At 35.5% G+C, this 25,741-nt stretch overlaps 10 protein-coding genes across 10 annotated transcripts; 6 read left to right on the forward strand and 4 right to left on the reverse strand.

Annotated features, from left to right (window-relative positions):
• Nucleotides 1–2,116: 2,116 nt before the first annotated feature.
• Nucleotides 2,117–3,235, reverse strand: RO3G_09737 (uncharacterized protein; the record flags this gene model as incomplete). Its single annotated transcript, XM_067664322.1, has 1 exon — nucleotides 2,117–3,235. One exon carries the CDS (start codon nucleotides 3,233–3,235, stop codon nucleotides 2,117–2,119), a length of 1,119 nt encoding a protein of 372 aa, XP_067520423.1.
• Nucleotides 3,236–5,113: 1,878 nt separating this feature from the next.
• RO3G_09738 (uncharacterized protein) lies at nucleotides 5,114–5,944 on the reverse strand (the record flags this gene model as incomplete). The annotated part of the gene is made up of 1 exon (XM_067664323.1): nucleotides 5,114–5,944. The coding sequence occupies one exon, from the start codon at nucleotides 5,942–5,944 to the stop codon at nucleotides 5,114–5,116; it is 831 nt and encodes a 276-aa protein (XP_067520424.1).
• A 1,318-nt stretch (nucleotides 5,945–7,262) lies between these two features.
• On the forward strand, nucleotides 7,263–8,644 carry RO3G_09739 (uncharacterized protein; the record flags this gene model as incomplete). The annotated part of the gene is made up of 4 exons (XM_067664324.1): nucleotides 7,263–7,488; nucleotides 7,836–8,066; nucleotides 8,401–8,475; nucleotides 8,574–8,644. The coding sequence occupies 4 exons, from the start codon at nucleotides 7,263–7,265 to the stop codon at nucleotides 8,642–8,644; spliced, it is 603 nt and encodes a 200-aa protein (XP_067520425.1).
• Nucleotides 8,645–9,958: 1,314 nt separating this feature from the next.
• RO3G_09740 (uncharacterized protein) lies at nucleotides 9,959–11,519 on the forward strand (the record flags this gene model as incomplete). The annotated part of the gene is made up of 5 exons (XM_067664325.1): nucleotides 9,959–10,064; nucleotides 10,126–10,233; nucleotides 10,284–10,738; nucleotides 10,803–11,095; nucleotides 11,162–11,519. 5 exons carry the CDS (start codon nucleotides 9,959–9,961, stop codon nucleotides 11,517–11,519), a joined length of 1,320 nt encoding a protein of 439 aa, XP_067520426.1.
• A 329-nt stretch (nucleotides 11,520–11,848) lies between these two features.
• Nucleotides 11,849–12,701, forward strand: RO3G_09741 (uncharacterized protein; the record flags this gene model as incomplete). The annotated part of the gene is made up of 3 exons (XM_067664326.1): nucleotides 11,849–11,877; nucleotides 11,944–11,968; nucleotides 12,147–12,701. The coding sequence occupies 3 exons, from the start codon at nucleotides 11,849–11,851 to the stop codon at nucleotides 12,699–12,701; spliced, it is 609 nt and encodes a 202-aa protein (XP_067520427.1).
• A 657-nt stretch (nucleotides 12,702–13,358) lies between these two features.
• RO3G_09742 (uncharacterized protein) lies at nucleotides 13,359–13,611 on the forward strand (the record flags this gene model as incomplete). Its single annotated transcript, XM_067664327.1, has 2 exons — nucleotides 13,359–13,390; nucleotides 13,485–13,611. 2 exons carry the CDS (start codon nucleotides 13,359–13,361, stop codon nucleotides 13,609–13,611), a joined length of 159 nt encoding a protein of 52 aa, XP_067520428.1.
• A 2,067-nt stretch (nucleotides 13,612–15,678) lies between these two features.
• RO3G_09743 (60S ribosomal protein uL22) lies at nucleotides 15,679–16,424 on the reverse strand (the record flags this gene model as incomplete). The annotated part of the gene is made up of 4 exons (XM_067664328.1): nucleotides 15,679–15,930; nucleotides 15,985–16,218; nucleotides 16,284–16,318; nucleotides 16,385–16,424. The coding sequence occupies 4 exons, from the start codon at nucleotides 16,422–16,424 to the stop codon at nucleotides 15,679–15,681; spliced, it is 561 nt and encodes a 186-aa protein (XP_067520429.1).
• A 705-nt stretch (nucleotides 16,425–17,129) lies between these two features.
• RO3G_09744 (60S ribosomal protein eL15) lies at nucleotides 17,130–17,792 on the forward strand (the record flags this gene model as incomplete). The annotated part of the gene is made up of 2 exons (XM_067664329.1): nucleotides 17,130–17,136; nucleotides 17,185–17,792. 2 exons carry the CDS (start codon nucleotides 17,130–17,132, stop codon nucleotides 17,790–17,792), a joined length of 615 nt encoding a protein of 204 aa, XP_067520430.1.
• Nucleotides 17,793–18,615: 823 nt separating this feature from the next.
• Nucleotides 18,616–20,040, forward strand: RO3G_09745 (uncharacterized protein; the record flags this gene model as incomplete). Its single annotated transcript, XM_067664330.1, has 3 exons — nucleotides 18,616–18,640; nucleotides 18,802–18,929; nucleotides 19,057–20,040. The coding sequence occupies 3 exons, from the start codon at nucleotides 18,616–18,618 to the stop codon at nucleotides 20,038–20,040; spliced, it is 1,137 nt and encodes a 378-aa protein (XP_067520431.1).
• A 71-nt stretch (nucleotides 20,041–20,111) lies between these two features.
• On the reverse strand, nucleotides 20,112–25,679 carry RO3G_09746 (uncharacterized protein; the record flags this gene model as incomplete). Its single annotated transcript, XM_067664331.1, has 16 exons — nucleotides 20,112–21,169; nucleotides 21,225–21,494; nucleotides 21,552–21,734; nucleotides 21,787–22,946; nucleotides 23,010–23,044; nucleotides 23,106–23,716; nucleotides 23,773–23,885; nucleotides 23,944–24,136; nucleotides 24,195–24,444; nucleotides 24,532–24,578; nucleotides 24,647–25,048; nucleotides 25,079–25,166; nucleotides 25,229–25,328; nucleotides 25,385–25,451; nucleotides 25,504–25,601; nucleotides 25,657–25,679. The coding sequence occupies 16 exons, from the start codon at nucleotides 25,677–25,679 to the stop codon at nucleotides 20,112–20,114; spliced, it is 4,698 nt and encodes a 1,565-aa protein (XP_067520432.1).
• Nucleotides 25,680–25,741: the final 62 nt, after the last annotated feature.

Raw genomic sequence — 25,741 nt, forward strand, 5'->3', positions numbered from 1 at the left:
AATAGTATGGTTCGAGATAATACGGTATAAACTGTGTGAGTTGTTTATTGTACATAGCATAAAGTACACTATACGATATGCATTCAAATTATTCGTTTAAGAGCCTTTTGAGTGATCTCACACGATATTAAAGAAATTGTTAAGGTAAATACGGTACTGTCTTTGTGAATATGAACGATGGTAGGATCAAATGGATCAAAATTAATTTCAGCGATATTTCAACTGTCTTCTTTGCCATTTGCAACTGTGATTTGTGACAGATGTTGTTTTAGGGACGATTCAGCTCTGCTGGTCATGTCCAAAAGGACACTACCCGGAGAACGCCTTGCTCTCCACACTTTAAAATGAATAAATTTGTGTTGTGAAGGTTGCAAGCTAAAGTAACATACATAAGCAATGTTTACTTCTTGTCACTATTTGAGATCAGGGCATGCTATTTAATTGGGTAGGAGGTTCTGCTGTCTGTGGTTGCTACATGACTGCGTTGACCCGACTGGTTAGATGCTTGTCAGAAAAAATCACAAGTGGCTGTATCAAAGAAGTACAAGGTATTTGGCAATCATCCCACTCCCTCCCCCCTTTTTTTTTCTTCCCTGAGATTCAAGGCTATTTTTATCATTATTTGCTGTCAGTGATTGTCTTGTTTTAAAGCGGTGTCTATAAATAAAATTAAAAATTGCAAGTCTTTTCAAAAGGGAATTCATGTTCAAGCTGACTATGAATTAAACTATTTGCCGAAATCCATTTCTATGCAGAGAAATGATCTTAATTAGTGTATATTTATAAACTATGAGATGATTTGTAAAGTAAAGAAAAAAAAAAGAAAAGTTTTGCTCTAAAAAGGTAACTTGCTTCATTCACAAATATCATCTTGTCCTACAAATAAACAATTAGATCATTCAATTGAACTGAAACATGAATTTAAAGATTTCCTTGTGTCTAAAACATAATGTGGCGTCTTTTTTTTTTAATTGTCATTTAGTTACACTTTCGACATGTGCAAATAGATCTTCATGATTGAAACGTGGCATAGAAACTTCCGCAACTTAAAAATTACAAGTTTATTGCAATTGGTGGCATAGGTTTGGTAGCACAACATGATTTCTAAGTAATAATTGTGTTTATTTAAAGAATGCTTGACTATTGTTTAGAAGCATGCAGATAGCAGTAAAATTACTTTGAATGTAAGACATTATGATCAAATCAAACTTGGAGTTCATGAACCAAAAGTAATAACAATTGTCTGTACCTTTCCTTTGTCTTTTTATCACGAAAGGAAGTCGTCTCAGCAGTGTATGTCGGAGATGATTTATTTGAATTCATTCTATCCTTTCGTCATCATTCAGGAGGAAAGAGAATGTTCTGGTGGGAATATTTTTTGACTAGGCATGTACTGAATTCAAGAGAGCATGTGCAAAAGTAGAAAATGAACAATAAAAAAAAAGGATGATTTAAAGTTTATGGATTGTATTCAATCGATTTGAGTTTGTATCCAAGCAACCTTCACCCACATTGATATTAAAGATGGACATTCATTTCCTTCTTTATTCAGCCAAGATCCATGCATCCATGCTTTGACTGTTCAATTCGATTTGAGGATATAATAAGCTTTGTTTAATTGAATGTATACAAAAATAGAATAATTTCATTTTTAGAAATTTGACACTTGTCAATGTTTTTTTTTTTTCCCTCTTTAATGGCTGAGTGAAGAAAAGATGATTTCTGACTTTAAAGTGATTCATGTGTCTGGGAAACAAACTATGCATGACATGTTTAAATTGTCTGAATGGTGGCACCACATTGTTTTAAATCAAAGTTGAATGATAAAAGTATTTATTGATGAAATATACAACGACAAATGAGAAAAAAAAAGAGGTATGGGTGATAAGAATACATAGGACAAATATACATAACAAAAAAAGAAAGAGGGAGAAAGGGAAAATTATAAACATCATAAAAAGAAAGGGGGAATGAGAAAGGCATAAGGAATATAAACAGAAAGGCTATATACATAAGTTATTTATAGAAATAAAGAAAAGGGGATGGGGGAAGGTGAGAGTGAGGATTGGCATATTTATAATGAAAGGAGAGGGTATTGTTCATATTTAATTTGTTTCTAAGCTAATAAAGGAAATAGAGTATGGGGTTCTAGATCGCCGCTGCTATTTTTGGAAAACAACGCGTCTTTTTGTAAAAGGTCCGTGCTCATTAATCCTTGATCAGTGGATGTAGAGACAGAGCGTGCTGTGTTGGGTGTATCGGGTGGTGTAGGCAAGAATTCATTAATTGTTTTAGCGTGAATTTGAATCTTTGCCAATTTAGCTGTCTTTCTTTTAGCCAGCATGGATTCATATTGAGTGACCTCTGGTGTACGAGTGAAATAAGTACAATGCTGAATACGAAGGTAAAGTTCATCTAATGTGATTCGCTTTAGGGGATCCAAACAAAAGATACGTTTGAGTATATGATTGAGTTCATTTGATATCGGCAATATCTTTAACAACAAATTAGGATCCTGAAGGAAGGCACAATAAGTCTCATCCTCTAATGAAGCCACACGCCAAGGATTACGGCCAGCTGCTAAATTAATCAAGATAATACCAAGAGACCATACGTCATTAGGGGCCGTGGCGTATCCCAATTGACTATCCATTAAGAGTCCGCCCTGACATTCTGGTGAAAAGTAAAATGTCGAACCACAACCATAGTCTTTAGAATACCGCTCAGTGGTGGCCAAGCCAAAGTCGGCAAGCTTGAGCGTGCGTCCTTGGTCAAAGACGAGGATATTTTCAGGTTTTAAATCTCTGTGATAGACACCGTTACTATGACAAAAACGAACAGTTTCAATTAATTGTAAAAAGACGTGTTTGATGAGCGAATGGTTTCCATGATAGACACCATCATCAATAATGGCAGTAAACAGATCGCCTTCGGATCCGTATTCAATAACAGCATGAGTCCAATCAGGTGTTTTTATGACTTTTTCTAATCGGATGATGTGCGGATGTCCGGAAAGGTGAGAATGCAATTGAATTTCGTTTTGTTGAAATGCAATTTGATGAGAATCAACACTGTGATGAGGCAATGATTTGATAGCATAATATTTCAATGTATGAATATCTCTTGCTAAGTAAACTTGGCCGTAGTTTCCAATGCTTAAAACTTGTACAATTTCCAAATCTTCAATGATTGTTCCAATTGATAATATGGGCTGGTCTAATGAATTGGAGCTCATAGGAAACGCAATTGAAATATAAAGAGAAAAAGTAAGAAAGAAAAAGAAAAAGAATCCTTTGCTATTTATACTTTTTTTTTATATATTAAACGTGCTTGCTTTTAAGGAGAAGCAAATAAAGTATGAGTGTCTTTAATTTATTTCGGGGTATAGATTAAGGGCTGGAGCTTTATTGGTTAATAAATAATATATGTTTTATACATATTTCATACCTTTTCTTATAGTTTCTTCACACGTGTTGACTTTCTTTATAAATAACCATAGCGTATCTAGACTTTCTTGCTGTTTATATATTTTTTAATAGATTTATTTTAAATGAGGACATGTTTGGATCTATAATTGTACATTAGAAATAAAAATAAATTTATTTGACATTAGACAAATTGACAAGACAAATACTTTCAACTAAGAGTCAATTGGCTTGCATTCCAACTGAAATTTATAATTCAATCAAGTAGTGACATTATATTATTTGAATATTGCAGTCTGCAACAGCCCATATCAAATAAATATTTTAAATATCATAACTACATGCATAAAAGAAGCATACACGAGAATTAAAGCCTTTATGCGCACCTAAACATTCATATATCAGACAGATGCTGCTCAATAGAGAAAAAGGAGATGATTTATGTGATTATATGAGTATCCTTCATGGTCATGATCTTTGTCATACGGAGATTTACAGTTGACGTTTGTGTAGTAAGAGTTAATAACTTTTCTAAAATGGAAATACCCAAAAAAGGGTATTTTCTAATTAGTGTTGTCATAGATATCTTTATATGTTATCTTATTCACACCCAAAAATAAGGGGCTACTTTAGGAAAAAAAAAAGGGGCCCCTAAAAAATAGTACATGTCAAAGGGGTGCTTGCTTAAGAGAGAAAGATAAAATAAAGGTTGAATGTTGATGTTGCTTTTGTGATGATAAAAAGAATAAGAAATATGATGTTTGTTAATGACAACCATTACTAGTTGAATTACTCATGCTGACTTGATGGTAAAATACAGCCGAACGGATTCATTCAATCCTTTTTTATGTTATTCAATTTAAGATTTGTATTTATAAACTAGAAATGGCGGCTGTAATCATATGCAAGGTTTACAAGCATCATTTCAAATAATTGCTCTTATTAAATATAGCTTAGTTATCTCATGTCTCAAAGTGAATTAATTGCTGATATCATTCTGTTTGTCAGAATGCATATTAGAATAATTGGATTAAGGGTAAATTATAATTGGCGTCATTATTCAATCATCAAAGAACATGAATTGATGTCATCAAACAAGTTTATATTCCACTTGCAACCAATGTTTACACGCTTATCTTATCCTTTCTGGTACCTGAAATCATATGGTGCAGCTAATATTTGATTTGGCTTTTTCTTCTTCTTTAGAATCGCTGCATGTATTTAGATCTATTTGCTTTTGATTTGATCTACACACAAACATAAATACTCTTTCCTTGTGAAATTCAGCTGCTTCTTATTTACTGTCAACCTGAATACATTCCGCACCCTTTCTCCTTTTTAAAAGCCAAATACCAAATAGAGTGCATAGTTGTTTTTTTAATGATGATCCAGTATTTGGCTTTAATATTGTTACCAATTAAAAGCACATGCATAACACACCCTTTCATAAGCTTAAAAAAAAGGATTTTGTTATCTCCTTATAGGCTTACTAATTTGTATATATTTTATCTCTTTCTCTCTCTCTCTGCCCTCCCTCCTTTTACTTTAAAAGATAAAAAATGTGTAATGATTGACAAGGAATTAAATAAACAGACGATTTTTTAAAAAAAAAATTTATGTAAAGAGAAATGACATCAAAAATACAAATTTTCATTCTATTTACTCTAGTCGCCTTACATTGTGTTGTATTATCCACTCCGATTTGAATCTGAAAAATACAGGTAACAACGTTGCTGTTCAATCATCCTTGATTCACGTATTTTCAACATCATTGATCCATAGTTGTCATAGTAACGCTTGAGTTCCCTTACATTCAGTCCGGACCATTTACCATGTTCTATAACTTGTTTGCTGCTGTCTATTTCCTGAAACAGATGAACTGGGTGAATGAGCCCATGATAATTTTCCCACAACTCTCTTTCAAACCTCTTTTCCAAATCTTCCATCAAACATTTCAGTTCCTTTTTATCTTGGATAAATATGTCTGAAGCCACAGGGTCCTGTTTACTCATATTTATTGTATAACAATATCCTTGCCATAAAATCGTAATCGTGTTAGTTTGAATCGTATCTGCAAAGATATCCAACGTGTTATCATATTCAACCGGGTTTTCTCTCTTCTTTTCTATATTTTTATTTCTCTTGTCAATTAACATGCCACCAACCGACTCAGACAGTGCTTGTGTTACCAAAATAGGCACGAGTTTATTATCATATTCGCTCTCTTTTTCTTTTGCTTGAGGAGTCGCGTACAAAACGGCTGATAAAGATTTTCGAATCGAATTGCGAATCTCTTTTCCATTGAATTGAATTGCTTCTTTAGGATCATAGCTTGTATTTATCTTTTCTTCTTCAACTCTATTTTGAAATGACTTTATATACAGACTTGTTGATTTTTGTGTACGATGGCTGAGTTTATCTACTTTTGATTTCTGTTCATTGGATGAGAAAGATATACTTTTCTTGAAGCTGTTGTTAATCCCAGGATATGAAAACCATTTTTGTTTTAAGGAATCCATTTTTTTTTGAAAAAAAAAAGAAGTAAAGAAAAAGTGCAGAAAGGAGAAGAGGAGGCCGAAAGAGAGAAGCAACATTCTGCAGGGAGGAAGAGGAAGGACAGGAAGAAGAAAGGGGACATAGCATATTCACAAGTCAAATTTTCTCAAAAAAGGCATCCTAGTTCCTATAAATTGGTTATTTCGGTGAAATTGTGGACATCTATGGCATGTATTCAAATAAAGTTCGTTCAGGTACGATGCATGTTGTTATTTATTTTTAGTGCGTCGAAAATCAATAAAAAATTTGTACGAGTCCACACTTACTCTTGTTTGAACATTTATTAAATGAGCATACTTTGTGAACAAAACAGTCAAGTATTAATAGAAAAACAAACTTGCTGATTAGTGAAATTATACTGTTCCATTTTGTTTTTATTCACAAACCACTAACTAATTGAACAAATATTTAACAGATGTTTTGGTAAGCTATTTTTTTTGACAGCGATAATAATAATAATATAGTAGTTACAAAAAATTACTCCTTGAACTTTAATCTTCATCTATTCTCTTTTCACCGCTTCTGATGAGCAACCACTTGTGAAGCGTCTAATTTGAACTACACTCTGATGTATTAGTCTTTATACCTAATTCATTAAAAAGAGCTTGCGTATAACGTTCAACATTTGATGATTAATGCATATTTATAACTATCTCATCTTCCTCTTTTCTCCTTTTCCATTGCTGTTACAATAAAGCATAATACTTTCTTTACACTTTTTTTCTATTTAGGTTTGAATATCTATTTCATAAGCAATTTCTCAACTAATTTTTTTATTAGATTATTAACATAATCTTGAAATACATCGATCATGGTAGACTGATCAAACTTGAGATCTGGTACTTTTTAATGATATATTATTCGTCACTTATCGACTAAATAAGAAATCCCTATATGTATGTAAATGTGAAAAAAGATAAACACTAAAGGATAAGCCTCACAAAAGTAAAGCTAGGTATCTAACTATGAAATTTTACGTTGCTGTGGAAAGCTATCTCGTATTGCTACTGTATTTTTTCAAATAATTGAGAAAGCTTTCTGATAAATTGAAAACTTAGAACTTTTAAAATGAGAAAAGCTTTAGTGGTCAACTGAGAAAATTTAACTGAATTGGTGAGAAAATGAAGGCAGTGATTAGGAATGATCTTTTTTTTTTGTAACGCATCTTATTACAGTTTAAAGTAATAATGGCATTGGATGTCCATATGGAAGGCATCTCTCGAAGATTTCAATAATTCTAAGGAGCAGGTCGCCAGGGTTTATACCAGTTGAATGCAAATCATGTGTGAAACGATTAATGTTAAAGCAGATAAGGAGCAAAATATAACTGAAGACAACGAAAAAATCAAAACACAAGGTTTTGCTAGGGGATTTGCAAGTAATACTGCAACCATCAATGATCCCAAAAAGTCAATATTTTACAGGTCATACACTGATAAGCAAACTGCTGATTTTATCTCTCCAATAATTGAAATGGTTCTCGTAAAGGATGCCACACTAGTAGCAGGTATTATACTTTTGCTCCCTATCATTTTCGAAAAATGTGGAATGAAAACCAAGAAATTCCTGAGAAGACGAAAAGGAATTGTGTTAAAAAGGATATGTTGAAAGTGGAGCGCTCATTGTTTATCGCGAAACTTGCTGACGATTTTGCACTAATGACTTTAGAGCATATGAAAGAAAATTTAATTGAAAAGTATTCAGACATTTCTATTTCAAAAACGCAATTTTATTACCTCATTTAAGATCAATATGCGTTAGACTTAAAGAAACTAGGAAAACTTACTGAATTGTACTTGAATTTGATTTCTCTTCAAAAGATAAACTAAATTAATCATATTTGCAACAAATTAGAAGAACAAATGATCTTGGCACCTGCAACCGAGAATTTGTCTGCTTCTCCTGCCCAATTTATACCGGCGCTGGCACATACTGCAGGTCAAGTCGAAGAAGAGGCCAAAAATTGTGAAAACCAAAGATCCATGCCACAGTTAATCAGTTTTTTTCCAATCCCCCGTTTCAGATGGAGATATATAACTATAAATACCAAAACATGGGCAAGTAGCACTAAACAATCAAGCGTCGGTATAAATGATTAGCATAGCATGCTCAGAATGTTTCATCATGCTTTTGATATCTTTAAACTTGGCTATAAAAGGTATGCATACATACATAGGCATTATGATTTTTTTTATAAATGTATCTGATGTTATATATTAATTCTTACAACAAATACTAGCCTAAATGATCTACAAGAGGTGCCTGAAAATTGAAAGGATATGTTTTGTTGTTATGTTAAGACAAATGGCTTTGGTATTTGTCTCATCTTTGCTAGAACCAAAAGAGATAAAAATAGTGAAACCAAGTTTGAACTAGGACTTTAATTAAAATGAAATTGATAAGTACTTTCGACCAATAGCTTTAGATCCAGGACGAAAGCAACTTTTTACAGCTGTCATTAATGATGAAGATGGCTCTAATCAAATGCAAAGATGTATTTCAAGAGAAAGGAGATGTTATACAGGTTCCTACCGTAGACAAAAATACGGGGATAAACTGAAGATAGAAAAAGGTATAAAAAATTAAAACCAGCCTTACAAGTGCGAAAACAACATTCTAAGATATATGTAAAGACTACTTGCGAAAAACTCTTGAAGAATTGAACCATCTTTTTGAATTCTATGGAGTCAAGTCTGCACATTTCAGATTTCATTATTATCAAAGGTGTTAGAGAGTCAATGATGACATGGCAAATACTCTTATCAATGGTGGTAAGAAATGCAACAAAAAGAAAAGGAAGAAGACAAGGTGAAACAGAAAGAAAGAAAATCTGAAAAAAATGAAAAAACAAAAGAAATGCTTTGTTAAGAGGATACTGAGAAAAAGACGTCAAGAGGGAAAACTATCCGTCGTTGGTTGCCCGCCAATTTTAAACAATCTGAAGCCTTACCACTGATAACGTTTGGTTATGGAATGAAGAAGAAAGATAGTGTTTCCATAAAAAAAAAAAAAAAAAAAATAGCCTCTTTGGTATTACCAATATTTTGTATAGCAAACTACTTGGACGACAAATCCAAATACATTGTGTATTGGTAGATATAAATGAATACCTGGCTTCCCAAATACGTTTCTATTCTAATCATTATTCAATTTCATCCTGACTTATTGATTTGGTATAAATTTGTAATAGCTGTTATACAAGCTAGCTAGAAAGAAAAGGACTAGAGCATGAAGGAAAGATGACCAATAGTATCCTGGACTGTGAAACCTGTGTAATACTTTGGCAACAAGACGTTAATGCGAGCAAGAATATGCTTGATATTGCAAATTCTGTTTTTAAAAACAAAAGGCGTCCAGAAGCTTTTACAAGAGAAATTACCATAGAGGAAACAGTTTCTCTTTTAGATATTTAGGTAATTTCATAGAAAGTACTATATTACATCTTATCATTTAACCAATCAACATTTTCCAATTATTATCATCAAATTATCTCAATTTTCTATTTCTCTCTTCTCAATTATTTTTACATTTTTCTCAAATACTTTGAAAACACATTAGGCTAAAGTACGGTTAGAAGTGACTTGAAAAATAAAAAAACAAGGTCTACTGAATTTTAATTCGTATGGCAACCACTTTACGACGTGAGTATGACGTTATTAAATAACATAAAATTTTGAGTATATAAAAAAAAGACATTGGTCATGATTAGATACCATGCTTAATTAAAATAAAAGATGGTATGTGGCATTTGCCACTTTGTCTTCATTTCAATTGTAAGGAAGTTCAATCGCTGTCTAATGTTATATCCAGTTCTTTACAGATACTTTTATTGGTAATGACTTAATGTTTTTGAGTTGGTGCGGTGAAAGAAAATAAACTAAATCAGCGTAAAAACCCTGCTTTACCTATCAAACCTTCTTTTTCCCTTTATTTTCATTGTTATTATCTAAGTACAAATGCCAGCCACACTTGATAAAATGGTTAATAAAGTAAAGCCGGTGTTCTCACATCACAACCACCACAGTGAGGATACTAGGGATCATCATAATAATAAAAAAGAGGACTGTGTGGAATCATCTCCAGGTAAGTAATATCAAATATATCACACAAGAAGTAGGAATTGACTACTCAATCAAAACATCAGTGGTTGCTCCAACAGAAACTAAAGCAAGAGAGATCGATGAGGCGACCTTACCGCCTCCTACACCTACCAAAGAAGAAAAGGCGCGAAAACTGTCAAACTCCAGAAAAGGTAAGTTAAACTAGTCAAACTCACATCTTGATTTTGAACTTTTTTTGTAGAATCTGCCTTTAACGCAGGTGATGCGCCTTCAACACCTTCAGAAGTTCCAGAAAATTACATTCCCAAAAAAGACTCTAGAGATTCATCTTATGCTCACCCGAAATTACCTCAAGAAATAGCACAAGATAAACATGTAGATCAAAGAGAGCAGTATAAATTGAAATTGGAAGATTTTAAAATTGAGCGAACTGTGGGTACTGGTTCTTTTGGGAGAGTTCATCTAATTCAATCAAAGATCAACAACAGATACTATGCACTTAAAGTATTGCAAAAGGCTGAAGTTGTGAAGCTTAAGCAGGTAGAGCATACAAACAATGAGCGCGCTACACTTGCTAGTATCCAGCATCCATTTATTGTAAACTTATGGGGAAGCTTTCAAGACGATGCAAACTTGTATATGGTCATGGACTATGTTCCAGGTGGTGAGCTTTTCTCTTTCTTGAGAAAGTCAAAGGTAAGCTTCTTAGCAGAAGCTGCTGCAACCATATATGTGTGCTGATCTTTTCACTTTTATATAGAAATTTTCGAATGAGGTTGCACGTTTTTATGCAGGAGAGGTGTTGTTGGCCCTTGCTTACTTGCACAGCAAAGATATCATTTATCGTGACCTGAAGCCCGAGAATATCTTGCTAGATGCGCACGGACATATTAAAATTACCGATTTTGGGTTTGCCAAAAAGGTACCCGACATTACCTGGACACTATGTGGCACACCAGATTATCTTGCACCCGAAATAATACAAACAAAAGGCTATGGAAAAGCAGCGGATTTTTGGTCGTTTGGTGTACTTATATTTGAAATGCTTGCAGGGTAAATAGAAAAAGAGGAGGTGTTTGTCTTTCACAGAAAAAGTGATAAACTTATTTACTTTAATAGTTATCCACCTTATTATGATGAAAATCAGTTTAGATTGTACGAAAAGATTCTTACTGCACCACCAAAGTATCCTTCTGACATGGATCCAGCAGCAAAGGATTTATTAATGCATTTACTAACAACCGACTTGAGTGAACGATATGGAAATCTGAAGAGAGGTTATTATGATATTATGGAACACAAGTGGTTTGATCCTTTGGAATTTGATCTTCTTGTTCAACGCAAAATTAAGCCGCCTTACATACCTGAACTGAAAGGAAAAGGAGACACAGCCAATTTTGAAAAGTACGATGAAAATTATCATCCTTATGGCACCCCTCAAAAAGATAACTATCGTGAAAAATTTCCTAGCTTTTAAAGAAGATGATACAGTAGGTAATTGTATAAAACATTTGACACCCCTTTTTTTTGTATATTGTACGATATTGTTTTGGCTTTTCCAATAAAAAATCACTTTTAAAAATTAATAAATATCTACAATTTAATTTTTATAATATGCGAATGTGGTATACATCAAAAATTAACAATGACAGGACTGTGGCCAAATGTAGAAGCAGGTTGTAATTGTACAGCTTATGTAAAAAACTGCTGTACTATGATGGAAGCTTAACAGTATTGAATGGCAGTCACCACAACAGAAAGATAAACCCGTTATTGATAGTGATCTTTATCTTTCTGCTTGTTCACATGACCAAAGTGTATACTATTGGTATAGGGTAATTTCTTAGTGATCTGATTTGTTTCAATAAAGTATGTTTTATTCATTTAACCTTTTTGTGTAGAGGCCATTCTTGCTCGGGAAAAACAGTAGGTATTTATTTGAATTGCTAAAGCAAAATACTAAAGATTTAACTTAATAGACAATTACACGCATCTTGAAACGAATTCTAAAAAACGTTGTAGTTGTACATCAAGATGATTTCTACAAGGTTTTTTTTTGTTCTTGTAAAAACTGATATACAAATTTAAGATTTGCCTAGAATAGTTTGAAGATGATGTCCCTATTGATAAAGAATCACAATTGGCAAACTGGGATTGCCCTGAAGCTGTAGATTTTGATAGGCTTCTGGATATTGTAATTTATGCAAAGAATAACGATGGAAAGCTACCAGAAGGATTTCATTCTTACGAAGAAAATAACCTTCACGATGGTTCAAATCAGCTGGACGATGAAACGGCTTTAGAATTACGGCAAAAGCTTTCAGGATTCATAGAAAAAGATGACCGTTTTATCATTGTTGATGGATTTATGTTGTATTGGGATGACAGACTAATAGACGAATTAGACTGTAAGATATCGCTTAAAACTTCCTATGAAACAGCAAAATCTAGAAGAGAAGAAAGGCAAGGATATCATACACAAGAAGGGTATTGGATCGATCCACCTGGTTATTTCGATAAAATTGTTTGGCCAGAATATCTACGGCTATGTGAACATGAAAAAACCCTGAGAGAAATATTAGTGATTGATACAGATAGGAACTCTATAAAGCAAATGGCATTAATGACTGCTGACAAATTGAATAAAGATTTACTTTAGTGCACCATTTTAAATGTTGCCCTTTTTGTTTTTATTTATTCTATGATACAATATTAAAAATTACAATGAAGTTTTTTCTGTAACAATCGCCGTTAGTCTATCCAGTAGTTCCTTTGAGGGCTCCATCTTTGTTGGATTGTTGGTTGAAATTGCATGTTTTTCTTTGGCTAATATTGCTACAGCGCTATACTGTATACTTTTTTCGGTTGTTGTGGTGGGAATGGCGGATTTTTTGTAGTTACTCAAGAATACAAACACTTCCAGTGCAGTTTTGGTATCCTCTAAATCAAGAAAAGCAGATACGAGGGTATATAGTGTTTCTGAATTCGGCTCTACTTGCGCGAGGTCTCTTTTAAATGATAAATACAGCTTCTTCAATAACACGCGATTTTTGAATCGCTCAGGATTCTTTTTGCTAACAAGGTCCGGAAACTTTTCTATTGGATTCATCAAGGACCTGAATAAAGAATTGTATGTTTGTATAATAGGAATAATGGATCTGCGTTTCATCTCGTAAAATTTGTCTAATATCTTATCAAATGGTTCGCCTTGCCGTATCATCATATCAATATATATCCTGTAGCTTTCTGCATCTGGTGCCGGTATCCCTCTTTCCCATTTTTTGGTTTTTTTCACTCCATATGGTTTATTTCGTGCATGTTTGTTGTTGCGCACTTTCATCTGTTCAAGTAACTCATTGACTTTATCATAAAGACCATTACAAGCATAGGCTGACATTATTGAGTTCCAAAGCTCCACATGCCTCAATTGATCTCTTGTTAGGTTCTTGCGTACATCACTCAACAAATCCTCTATGCCTCGTGTATCACCTATCTTGCCCACCAAACCGATCAATGTTGAGTACGTATACACATCTGGCCGCAATCCTCGAGATATCATGTCACGATAAAGCTTTTGCGCTGTACGAAGGTCAGGCACTCGACTGGCGATAGCAATCAATGTATTAAATGTCTCCACTGATGGCCGAATTGGCTCTTTTCTAATGATTTCTCCTTTGACATCTAAATGATCTGATTCCTGCATTTCTTCAAATACATCCATAGCTTCTTTCAAGTGGCGAGGCTTTATTATTGGTACTGGTCGTCCTCCGATCCAGCTGATTAGTGAGTTATAATCAGTTAATCGAAGAGGAATGCCAAGTTCCTTCATGTCGTCTACTAGGGCTAATAACCGATAGTAGTTTGTGTGTGTTGCTCGAGCACGCGTAGAATAAGTCAAAAGTTGATAATAATTCTGCCTTGTTAGGGTGTCGAGTAAACTGTTATCATAAAGGTAGGTATACAAGGGCCAAATACGTTCAATATTCTGAGTAGCAAGGGCCCGGTAAAAGTCAGCTAATACCATGGCTTTATTGTGTCGATTAGCAGAATCGTTTCTTTGAATATTTGTTGATAGTCGTGTCTTTTTGTCGAAATCGGTGGTGGAGTAGACCCTGAATAGATTAAGTGGAGGAAAAGGGTGTTTCACTAGCACAGGGCTCTTCAATAGGCTTATACAATATATACATTCTGTTTGGCTAGGCACGATTTTCAGTCGATGCCAAAGCCTTTGCATGATGAGTTTCAGTATGAGTGTGTGGTTTAATGCAAGGTGGCTAAAACTTTCCTGCTTGCTTTTGAGGGGAGCTTTAGAAACAAAGATAAAAGAAAACAAGCCATGGTCGTTTAAGAGACGTCACAACTGTGACTATTGCAAATTTCGATTTCCGGAGGTCTTTCGCATATGTGCTTAAATTTAAAAGATTTCACATATTTGGTTCTTTTAAATGCTTTTGCTTGTTAGTTAAGGTTTCTTAGAATACAATAATTTGTTTGTTTCACAGGGGAAAGATTTGATTTGCTTGTACCCCATTTGGATTCTTTCAATTTTGCATAAGCAACCAAATTTACTTTTTAAAAGCGAATTTTCTAAAAAGCTACAATTTGGAAAAGAATTATGTCAACAACGCTTGTAACAGCCTTGAAACTATCTGTTTGCTTACATGATCCTTCTTAATTGAATATTAATTATTTAATAAGAAGAAATTTGCAATAAATAAGCATTCAAGACACATTTTCAATGATAAATAGCCTTTTTTAGAAAGAAGTTGTAATATGTTCAGTACCTTTGGAAGTAAACTACAAATAGTACCCTCTTTTAATGTCCAGGTAGATTACCTTTTAACTTAAACAATAACTTTGTATGTATTACTATCATCCAAAACACAGGTCATATGCAATAAAAATCAATGCTTTGTTTAGGTAAGCAACTATATACCTCGCTTAATCACATCCTTTAATCAATCTTATCAAGACTTAATTTCAACCTTTTCACTGCGAGTAAAACACATTTGTGTATATCCACCATGCTTCGGCCTTTGTTTATCACAGTAAACTTTAAAAATAGTACATAGCTTTGTTCCTTAAAAAAAATATAGACGTGCATCAAACCCATTTCTAAAAACTAAAAACATAGATCACAAATTCTTTTTTAGTAATGTTAGATTGAGAAAGTGTTCAGTCAAAACTCTTTTATGGAAAAGGCCAAAATTGTACGCAGTACTCTTTATATTTTATTAAATTAAAGTTAGAGCATAATCATTTCATGTACGCCTTCTTTTAGTCATATTTATCAATCGAAACAATTGTTTGTACCATATTCAACAGGTTGCACTAAAAGAACAATACTTGAAATAACGATTATTTTCTATTCATTTAATTATACAAGACTTGTATTGCAACATAGCACTACAACATTTCTGATCTAGAATAAGTCCCAGCATCCTCATGCTTTTCAGAAGAGGCAATTAAAGTTTAAATATACAGTCATCAGTAAGTTGCAAAAGGCTCAACATCAAAAATATCTTTCACGTATGCCAAAAAAAAGAGAGAATGGAGTGTTTTGTGATAAAACATTTATATTGTATTACTACATTTTTTTACTACAAAGAAACGAGAGAATTTCTCTAAAGATTTATTTAAGCACGGGCCTTACCGGCCAAGAGACGAGCATTGCGAGCCAATTGACGAGCGTTAAGCTTGACAACCTTCTTGTCAGTAGCACGAGGAACAACCTCTTCCTTTTCAGTGAGGATGACTTCGATGTGAGAAGGAGAAGACATGAAGGGGTTGATTCTACCATGAGCACGGTAAGTACGACGACGGTGCTTGGGGGCTTGGTTAACAATAACACTGGAGATGGCGAGCTCTTCAACATTCAAACCCTTAGCCTATAATGTAATAAATATTAACTTTTGTTTAAATCGTATAGGAAATGGTCATACTTCAGCATTGCTTTCAGCGTTCTTCAAAAGATCAAGAATGAACTTGACAGACTTAACGGGCCAGCGACCTTGAGTGGTACCGAATTCCTTGGCTTGAGCGGTACGACCAACACCACCGTTGAATTTGCGGAAGGGAATACATTGCTTGTGTTCCTTGACGTTGTTAAGGTAGGCATAAGCCTTGCTTAACTTCATACCTTGAATGGCGGCAGCGACTTCGTGAGTGTTCTTGAACTAAAGTGGAAAATCGTTCAATTTTCATTGCGATCTCATTATTACTCAAAACTTTTTTAACTTACGTGAACACGAAGGTAAGAACCTCTAGACTTGGCGGCTATAATTAATTGTAAAAAAAAGGTTTTAATTCTCTACTCGCAATCATTTAGTTGAATCTTTTTACCCTTGGCTTGATTAGCGGGAGTAGCGGCGTATCGGACCATTGTTGCTCAACAGACTAGTAATGTTCAAGAACAAGATAAATAAAAATAGATTTTAAATAAAGAGGAATTGATTAGTAAATAATTCATTTGTAAAAATGCTAATTAAACAAAGCAGATCGCATCAGTTTTCCAAAGAAAGCTCAACATGTATCCATTTGAAAAAACTGCCTTTTTGATTCTTAAAATGGATATATCTGTTTGTCTGTTGGACTTTGCTTTATTTCTTTTCATTGATGCTTTCATACAGTGTCATTGGTGATATACATACTGGTTGGTTAAAAGGAAGGATTGTATATTGGAGTGATGATTCCTCTTTGGTATATGCTTGAATAGAATTGCTAATTCGGCAGTTGAGCAAGTCCGGCCCGAACAGTGTATCTCCTAGTTGTGGCTTTTAACTAGGTTGATTTTGCAAACTAACGAATCGAAGTAAAGAAAGGGAAATCTGATGAATCAAACGAACAATGAAGAACCAGACTAAGCATCCCTTCTCTTCAATAGCACATACATTTTAGGTAATAAAGAGCCAGATACAAGTGAGATGAATGTGCGATGATTGTTTACATAATGGATGGATGTATGTAAAATATGGATACAAATTCAACAAACATGATTCACCTATTCATCTCAATTTGACATTTGGAAATTATCCATTCAGTTGGACTAACAATTTGTTTTTTTATACATTTGAATTATTATATAGTTATGGGTGGTAGGTTTTATTTTTTTAGAGATGGACGAAGTAATTAATATTCAATAGCCTACAAGTATCTTGAGGAACTTGCCAGAAAGAAGCAATCAGATGTTTCTCGCTTCTTGCTTCGTGTCAGATGTTGGGAATACAGACAGTTGAACGTCATTCACCGTGCTTCTCGTCCTTCTCGTCCTGACAAGGCTCGTCGTTTGGGTTACAAGGCCAAGCAAGGTTACGTTATCTACCGTATTCGTGTTCGTCGTGGTGGCCGTAAGAGACCTGTCCCCAAGGGTGCCACCTATGGTAAGCCCGTTAACGAAGGTGTCAGCCAACTCAAATACCAACGTTCCCTCCGTTCAACCGCTGAAGAGCGTGTTGGCCGCAAGTGCCGTAACTTGCGTGTGTTGAACTCATACTGGATCAATCAAGACGCTACCTACAAGTACTTTGAAGTCATCCTCGTCGATCCCTCTCACAAGGCTATTCGTAACGATGCCCGTATCAACTGGATCGTCAACCCCGTTCACAAGCGTCGTGAAGCTCGTGGTTTGACTGCTGTTGGTAAGAAGTCTCGCGGTCACCAAAAGGGTCATCGTTTCAATAACACCAAGGGTTCTGGTCGTCGTGCCACCTGGAAACGTCGCAACACCCTTTCTCTCCGTCGTTATCGTTAAGTTCATTACTGCAGCTGTTAATGCTTGCATATTGTACACATACACATCATGCTCTGTCTTTAGCTAATTAAAGAATTTTTTTTTTAAAAAACTTGATCCTTTTAAAATATGATTTAAATATTTCAAGTACATAAAAAAAATACATTAACGAAGCAGCACTATATCAAACAATGCTTATGGAAAAAATTATTTCTATTCTTAACTAAAAGTATAAATGGACCACCACTTTGCTATTTCTACTTTCATTTCTGAATAAATCTCTTCAAGCTTAGATGCACTAAAGTGCAAACAGATCTGTTTGTAAGGTTTCTTTGGCTTTAGGTAAGAATTTCGCAGGGAAATGAGTTGTGGGTAGATATTGGGTTTATTTTGTGATAGGTTATTTTGAGGAGGATGGATAAATTTAAGCTCCATAGTATACCAATATTGACGAAATGAAGACCGAAAATATGATACATGCTCTCTGAGCCACGCTTTATTTTCTATACATATAAAGAATAGTAATAATGAAATCTTTTTTTCCTCATATCTTTCTAAGGGAAGCTAATGTACAAATTCAGCTTTTTTTTTGGGTTAGGATAGATATAGAATAATTGATAATCATCAAAAGACAGTAACAAGTTCAGATCACCACAAAGAACGATATCATGGGCGCGTATGTATCTCGTTTTCGGTCTTTGTTTTGTCCATTGGTATTGCTTGTACCTACGACAAGCAACCAGAATTTTTATGTTCAATGTCACCCGAAAAACCCCCATTTCTGAGTTTACTCTAAGAATATTTTTTAATCCCGGGGGGTTGTGCTTCTCCTCTTTACAACAGCATGCTTAGAAGTAGTATTTGTAACAGTAGAAGAATAGGTTAGAATAGATATCTTTCATTATTCTATATTGATATCTGATACTTCCAATTCTTTATTTAAAAAAGTTCATTCAGCTCGTTCACTTAGAACATCTGTATTCTTGTATGTCACGTCTTGAAATCACCACATTTTTTTTAAACCTTATAGATCATAGAAACAATGAACAACGATTTTATGCAACTGCTAGAGCAGCTGCTGCCAACAGCAGCTGGAGAAACAAAGTAGCCATTGCAACTATGGCTACTCTTGGCTTCGGTATTTGGGGATCAAAACAAGTAATGAATTCACTCTAAATTCCATCATGTCACTAACATCTCAAAAAGGCCTATTGTGATGCTGTAGCTGATGATAAACAACGTGTAAGTTCAAGAAGGGAATTGATTATAGAAAAACTCATAATAGATATTTTTTTGGTCAAAAAAGAGAGCAGAAGGACCCATTACGGATAGTGATCCTATGCGTCTTCGTATGGAAGCTTTCATCAAAGGGCTTCAAAACCGTATTGTCTCAGAGATCGAACAATTGGATGGAAAGCAATTTACAAGAACTGCTTGGGAGCGACCTGAAGGAGGAGAAGGTATTACCTGCGTTCTTCAAGATGGTAATGTATTTGAAAAAGCCGGCGTGGGTATATCTATCGTTTACGGCCAACTACCCAAAGCTGCTGTTGAACAAATGAGACATGACCGTGGAAAGGATATCTCTGCAGATGGGCCTGTACCCTTCTTTGCCGCAGGTATCTCGCTTGTCATCCACCCACACAATCCCAACGCACCTACGGTGCACTTGAACTATCGTTATTTTGAAATCGAGAACCCTGATGGAACACCCAAGATGTGGTGGTTTGGTGGAGGATCTGATTTGACCCCTTCCTATCTTTATGAAGAAGACGCCATTCATTTTCACCAAGTACTTAAAGATGGTTGTGACAAGTTTGACAAGAAGTATTATGGCCAATTCAAGCAGTGGTGTGATAAGTACTTCTTTATCAAACATCGTGGAGAAGCTCGTGGTGTAGGTGGTGTCTTTTTCGACGATTTGGACGACAAGCCAGCAGATGAATTATTCAACTTTGTCAAGGAGATGGGTAATCGATTCACAGCTTCTTATATTCCCATCATGAAAAAGAGAATGAACATGAAATATACACCAGAAATGAAGGAGTGGCAACAGATTCGTCGTGGTCGTTATGTCGAATTCAACCTCGTTTGGGATAGAGGTACAAAGTTTGGTCTTCAAACGCCTGGTGCTCGTATTGAAGCCATCTTGATGTCTTTACCTCTTACTTCTCGATGGGAATATATGAGGGAACCGGAGCCAGGATCAAAAGAAGAGGATTTACAAGAAGTCTTAAAGAATCCAAGAGATTGGGTTCCTCTTGACTAAAGAATTTAGAATTATTCAGAAAACAAACTTTTATTATCTTGATTATACATAAAAAAAAACAGTAGTGGAGACTAGTTTACTTTACTTTTCTTTTTACCGTAACCTCCTCCTCCAGGGGTTTGAATGATAATACGGTCACCACGTTTAAATAATGCAGAGTTCTTGCCTGTCAGGTTCAAAGTTCGTATAATCTTATTCTCTTCACTACGCACCCATAAGTTAAGACCCTTTTCGGCATCGTCACCACCTTTCATGCCATAAGGTCTAAACACACGTCGCTCAGATAGAATCGATACCTGAATGTCATCTTCTAAAAACTCAATTTCACGAATCACACCATCTCCACCGCGATATTCGCCATCACCACCCGAATTAGGACGGATACCAAAGGTATGAAGGATAACAGGATAACGACGTTCAAGGATTTCAGGATCTGTAATGCGAGTATTTGTCATGTGCGTATGAACACCACTCTGTCCATGCCAGGAAGGACCTGCTCCACTACCACCAGCGATTGTTTCATAATATCCCCAACCGGCTCGCACTTTACCCGACTCTTCATCTTTGCCACCTTTACCAAACGTCAAGTTGTTGCAGCAACCTTGACTGGCTGCACATGCTTCAAATGCTCTAAGTACAACATCCACCAATCGCTGACTAGTGACCACATTGCCGCCAACCACGGCGCTTTTTTCTGATGGACTCAAAATGGATCTTGGAGGAATCTTGATTGTGATGGGTTCCAGACACCCCGAGTTGAGTGGGATGTCTTGATTGACGAGGCACCGAATAGAATAAATAATGGCCGAATGGCAAACACTTTCCGGAGCGTTTGTATTTCCATAAACTTCTGGACCAGTGCCTTCAAAATCGAATAAAGCAGTACCCTTTTCAGCATCAATAGTTACTCTTAAGTGAATAGGTGTTCCATCATCCATGTAGTCCGTTGCAACCAATTCATTGTGTGAGCGATTGTGAGCAATTTGTTTTAACAAGTTTTTGACAGCATCTGAAGCATTACGACGAATATGCATCATATAAGCCTGTACAACTTCAATAGAGTATTCTTCAATCAATGCCTTGACTAACCCAATACCTTTTTGATTGGCAGCTATTTGTGCTTTTAAGTCTGTTTATATAAATTATCAGTGTACGATCTAATGTTGCCATTCTTGTATAAGTACCTGACATGTTATCTCTGAATGCTCTTGATCCAGAGCATCCTGGATAAGAAGCGGGGATAGTACACAAATGATCTTCAAGTCCCTTTTGATCAAAATGACCTTTGGAAACAATTTTGAAAGATTTAATAGCAGCACCTTCTTGATATAACTCTTTTGAATGAGGAGGCATTGAACCAGGTGAGATGCCTCCAATATCAGCATGATGTCCTCTTGAAGCTACAAAGAACACAATTTCGCCTTTATTGAAAACAGGAGTAATAATTGTAATATCTAGCTCAAAAAAAGTTAATATCAATACATGCTTTTTTCTTTTTTATGTTGATTTACCAGGTAAATGGGAGCCACCAGCTGAAGGATGATTTGTCATAATAACATCGCCTTCAAAAAGGTTTCCTTTATAATAGTTTAATTGGTATATGACTGCATGACTTAATGAGCCTAAATGCACAGGAATATGAGGAGCATTTGCAACCAGACCACCATCAGCACCGAATAATGCACAGGAAAAATCTACATAATCTTTAACAACCATTGTTTGCCATTATAAAAGCCTTTTCCTTACCAAGTCTCTCTTTGATATTTGTTGACACAGCTGTTTTTTGTAAAGTACGACCCATTTGTTCAGCAATGCTCATAAAACGGTGAGAGAAAATAGAGAGTTGAATAGGTTCCATTTCAGTCGTTACCTTCTTCTTTTCTCCTTTACCTACTGTGATAGTAATGTGTCCCGATGTGATTAAAGCCGAACAGGAAGGCTCAATGACTACAGTGGATGTAGCATCAATGATAATCGCAGGACCGTCCACAAGCGACCCAGGTGCCAATTGACCAAGACGATAGACAGGAACATGATCATCTCTTCCACCTTGCTCAAAGTAAACCGAAGTATGACTATCTGGCAGAACACTATCAGCTACATATTTGATTTCATTTGCTGCCTTTAATCTCTCAATCTCTTGATCTGGGGTAAGGTCCTTGCTCTGAATCGTCTTTCCAATACCACGAACGCGAACATCATCAATGATAATATCACGATTTTTAAGTAAGAAGCCAAATTCTTGAGTATAAAGTTGACAGAAAGCCTCTTCAAAATTCCAATCAGTTTCAGAGGGTTGCATAGTCATCAGTGCGCAATCTGTTCCATCAAAACGAAGGTTCAAATAGACCTCAGTGGTTACATCTTGATCATCGAAGCCTTGTTTGTAAAGCTCGCCTTTACAAGCCTTCTTCAGATCATAGACACGTTTTTGCATTTGAGGCAAGGTTTCTTTGTTAAGTCTTTCGGCACATGGTTCTTGTACTTCATAAACAACATCAGCAAGAGCAAGACCAAATGCCGATAGAATAGAGCTATGTCGGTACATGACGATTTTACTGATACCCAAATTACGAGCAATACCACAAGCATGTTGTCCGCCCGCACCACCAAAGACTGCCAGTGTATGATGGCTAGTATCATGTCCTTTAGCCTCTGTTAATGCACGAATAGGTCTACACATTGTTTCATTGGCTACTTTGATGAATCCATAAACTACCTCATCAAGGGATTTGCTTTCTCCAGTAGATTCATTGATTGTTTTCGCTAACTCTTTGAACTTTTCTTCAACAATGGCTCTATCCAATGATTGGTCTTCATTAGGACCAAATATCTTTGGAAAATATTCAGGTAACAAACGGCCCAAGAGTAGATTGGCATCTGAGACAGCCAAAGGTCCACCTTTCCTTTAGATCAAAAATACAAAATTAGAGTGAAGAAAGGAGTGCTATGTTCTTTCTAGATTTTACCTATAACAAGCAGGTCCAGGATGAGCACCTGCACTCTGTAAAGAACCCAGGTTTAATTCCTTTTCCGCACGCGATTTTCTTTTTCTTTTTTCTTACCTCAGGACCCACAACAAACATACCATTCTTAAAGAACAGCATAGATCCACCACCAGCAGCGACTGTGTTGATATCCAACTGAGGAGCTTGGATTGTGACACCAGCTGTCGTCGTTTCAAATACGTGTTCAAAATGGCCATCAAACCGAGAGACATCAGTACTTGTGCCGCCCATGTCAAACCCAATGACAGGCACTTTGTTGTACGTTGTCAGAGCATAGCCTACCACGCCACCAGCGGGACCAGATAGGATAGCCTTGAAGCCTGAAAAGTGACTGACGGGCACCAACCCTCCATCACTTTGCATGAATTGTAACTGAGTTGTGCCTTTTTCAAACCCATTATCAAAACCACTCGTAAACCCTTCAATGTATTTTTGAATACAAGGCGTAAGGTATGCATCGGCTGAGGCAGAGGTTCCTCGGGGTACGATCTTTATCATTGGCATCACTTGACTGGAAAGTGAAACGTGAGAGAATCCAATAGATTCAGCTAATTTACCAATCTGTCTTTCATGTTCTGGGAAGGTATATGCGTGCATAAGACAAATGGATATACTTCGATATCCACTATCAAATAATTCTTGAAGTTGTGTCTTGACTTGATCCAAGTCTAAAATATAAAAAGTTTAATTCATGTTCTTTTATGTCCTTTATTGAAATACTCACTTGGTGTTTGAACTATCTTTACCCATTCCCCAGAAATACCTTTTTTGATATAGTCATCTTTTTGCGAGGGTGTTACTTGCACTTCAGATGCAGCAGAATTTAGTAATACAATACTGTGGGAAAAAAGAAATAAGCTCGAGCCGATATACAAATTTTCTATTTTAACTTTACCGTTCATCAATTTCAATCACTTTGTCATAAAGCACATCTGGCTTACTGATAGAAAGGTCAAAAATTTTAGGTCTAGATTGGTTACCAATAGTCAAAAGGTCCTTGAAGCCTTTTGTGATTAACAACGCGCTTTTTTCACCCTTTCTTTCCAGCAATGCGTTGGTTGCAACTGTAGTTCCCATGCGAACACTTTCTAGATATCAAGGGGTTTATAAAGTGGATAATATAAAATAAAGCTTATGCAAAATTACCAATATGTTTGGTAGGCACTGGTTCTGATCGAGGATGCTTTTCACCCGTAGCTAATTCGACAATTCTTCTTATACCTTCTGTTGGAGCATCTTTATAATTTGAAGGGTCTTCTGATAATAACTTCACCACATATTCTTTATAATCATCATCCCCTGCTTTACCCAAAAAGCCAATACAATCAGTGAAGGTGCCTCCTCGGTCAATACAAATAGTGAGTTTCTTTGATATCGTCATTTGTTTAAGTTTGTGCTTTATTAAAGAAAAAGATTTATATACAAAAAAAAAAGATGGACATTATTTTACATTAATGCTCTAAATCTCCGCTTAATTTTTTACTATAGCTGTTGTTGGGGTTGTGCTTGAGCTCCAGGTAGCCACATAGCCTAACGCGTTTAATCGTAAGTTTACATATCATTTTAAATCCCCTTTTTTTTTTCTATTACCAGCTCACTGCCGCCAGTAACGATCACAGCATGTGAGGGAGCAAATGAAGCTACATGAATGCCCTTTTTATGTGGTGTAGATAAAGTAATGAATGGGGAACAATTTATCTCATCTCTTTGATAAAGGTCCCAAAACCTTAGATAAGAGTCTTTCCCACCTGCCATGACAAATCTTGCATCTGGTGAAACAGAAACCTCTTCTCCACAAGATAATAGCGCATTGTCTGGTCCACTATGTCCAACTAAACGCTGTAACAATTTACCAGTATATGAATCCAAGACATAGATAATACTACCAACAGTGGTAATAATCAAGCACTTTCCATCAGGTGTAAACTTTAAACTTGACCATTCTGGTAAATTTTCGCGAGAATAAAATGAATCTTCCACCTTCCAAGTAGCAAAGGGACCTCTTGCATATTCTCTACAATCATACATACATACTGTATTACAACTTATTCCTACAGCAAATACTAAACCTTGAGGATCAAATGCTGCTAAAGTTTTCCCTTGTACGTGTATAACCCCCTGATATTTTTTTCCCATGAGTACGGGTTATAAAAAAGCGTAATCTTTCCTCCCAAGCTTACCTGTCCAGTTGAAGAACGTAAATCCCATAAACGAACAGTTTCATCCAAAGAAGAAGTCAAGAAACTTTCATCAATAGGTGACATCTCTACTGCAGTCACTCTTAATCGAGGGTCAAAGTCACGATACATGTCCTCTTAACATATTCTTGAACATACCTTTTCTTATGTCCACGAAAATAGCGAATGTATTTATTGTCGTACAGTGAAAGATATCTCAGCGTATCTATTTTATATTCAAGTACACGGGAAAATAAAGCTTTGGTTAATTCTCCTACCATCTTCTTTTGTCGATGCATAAATCACATTGTTTCTATGATGCGTATATCTTGCCAGAGTAGCACCATATTTCTTTGAAAATAATGTGTTTTGTAATCTTTGAGTAGATGTAAGTTTTTTTTTTAAAAAAAATTGCCCAATTTGGTACTTACATTCCTTCTACACAATTGTACATTTTTAAACTATCGTCTTGGGCAGTAGTCAAGCAAACATCACCTTCATCATTGAACGAGATGG

Source organism: Rhizopus delemar, genomic scaffold, assembly GCF_000149305.1.
Source record: "Rhizopus delemar RA 99-880 supercont3.7 genomic scaffold, whole genome shotgun sequence".
Lineage (NCBI taxonomy): Eukaryota > Fungi > Mucoromycota > Mucoromycetes > Mucorales > Rhizopodaceae > Rhizopus > Rhizopus delemar.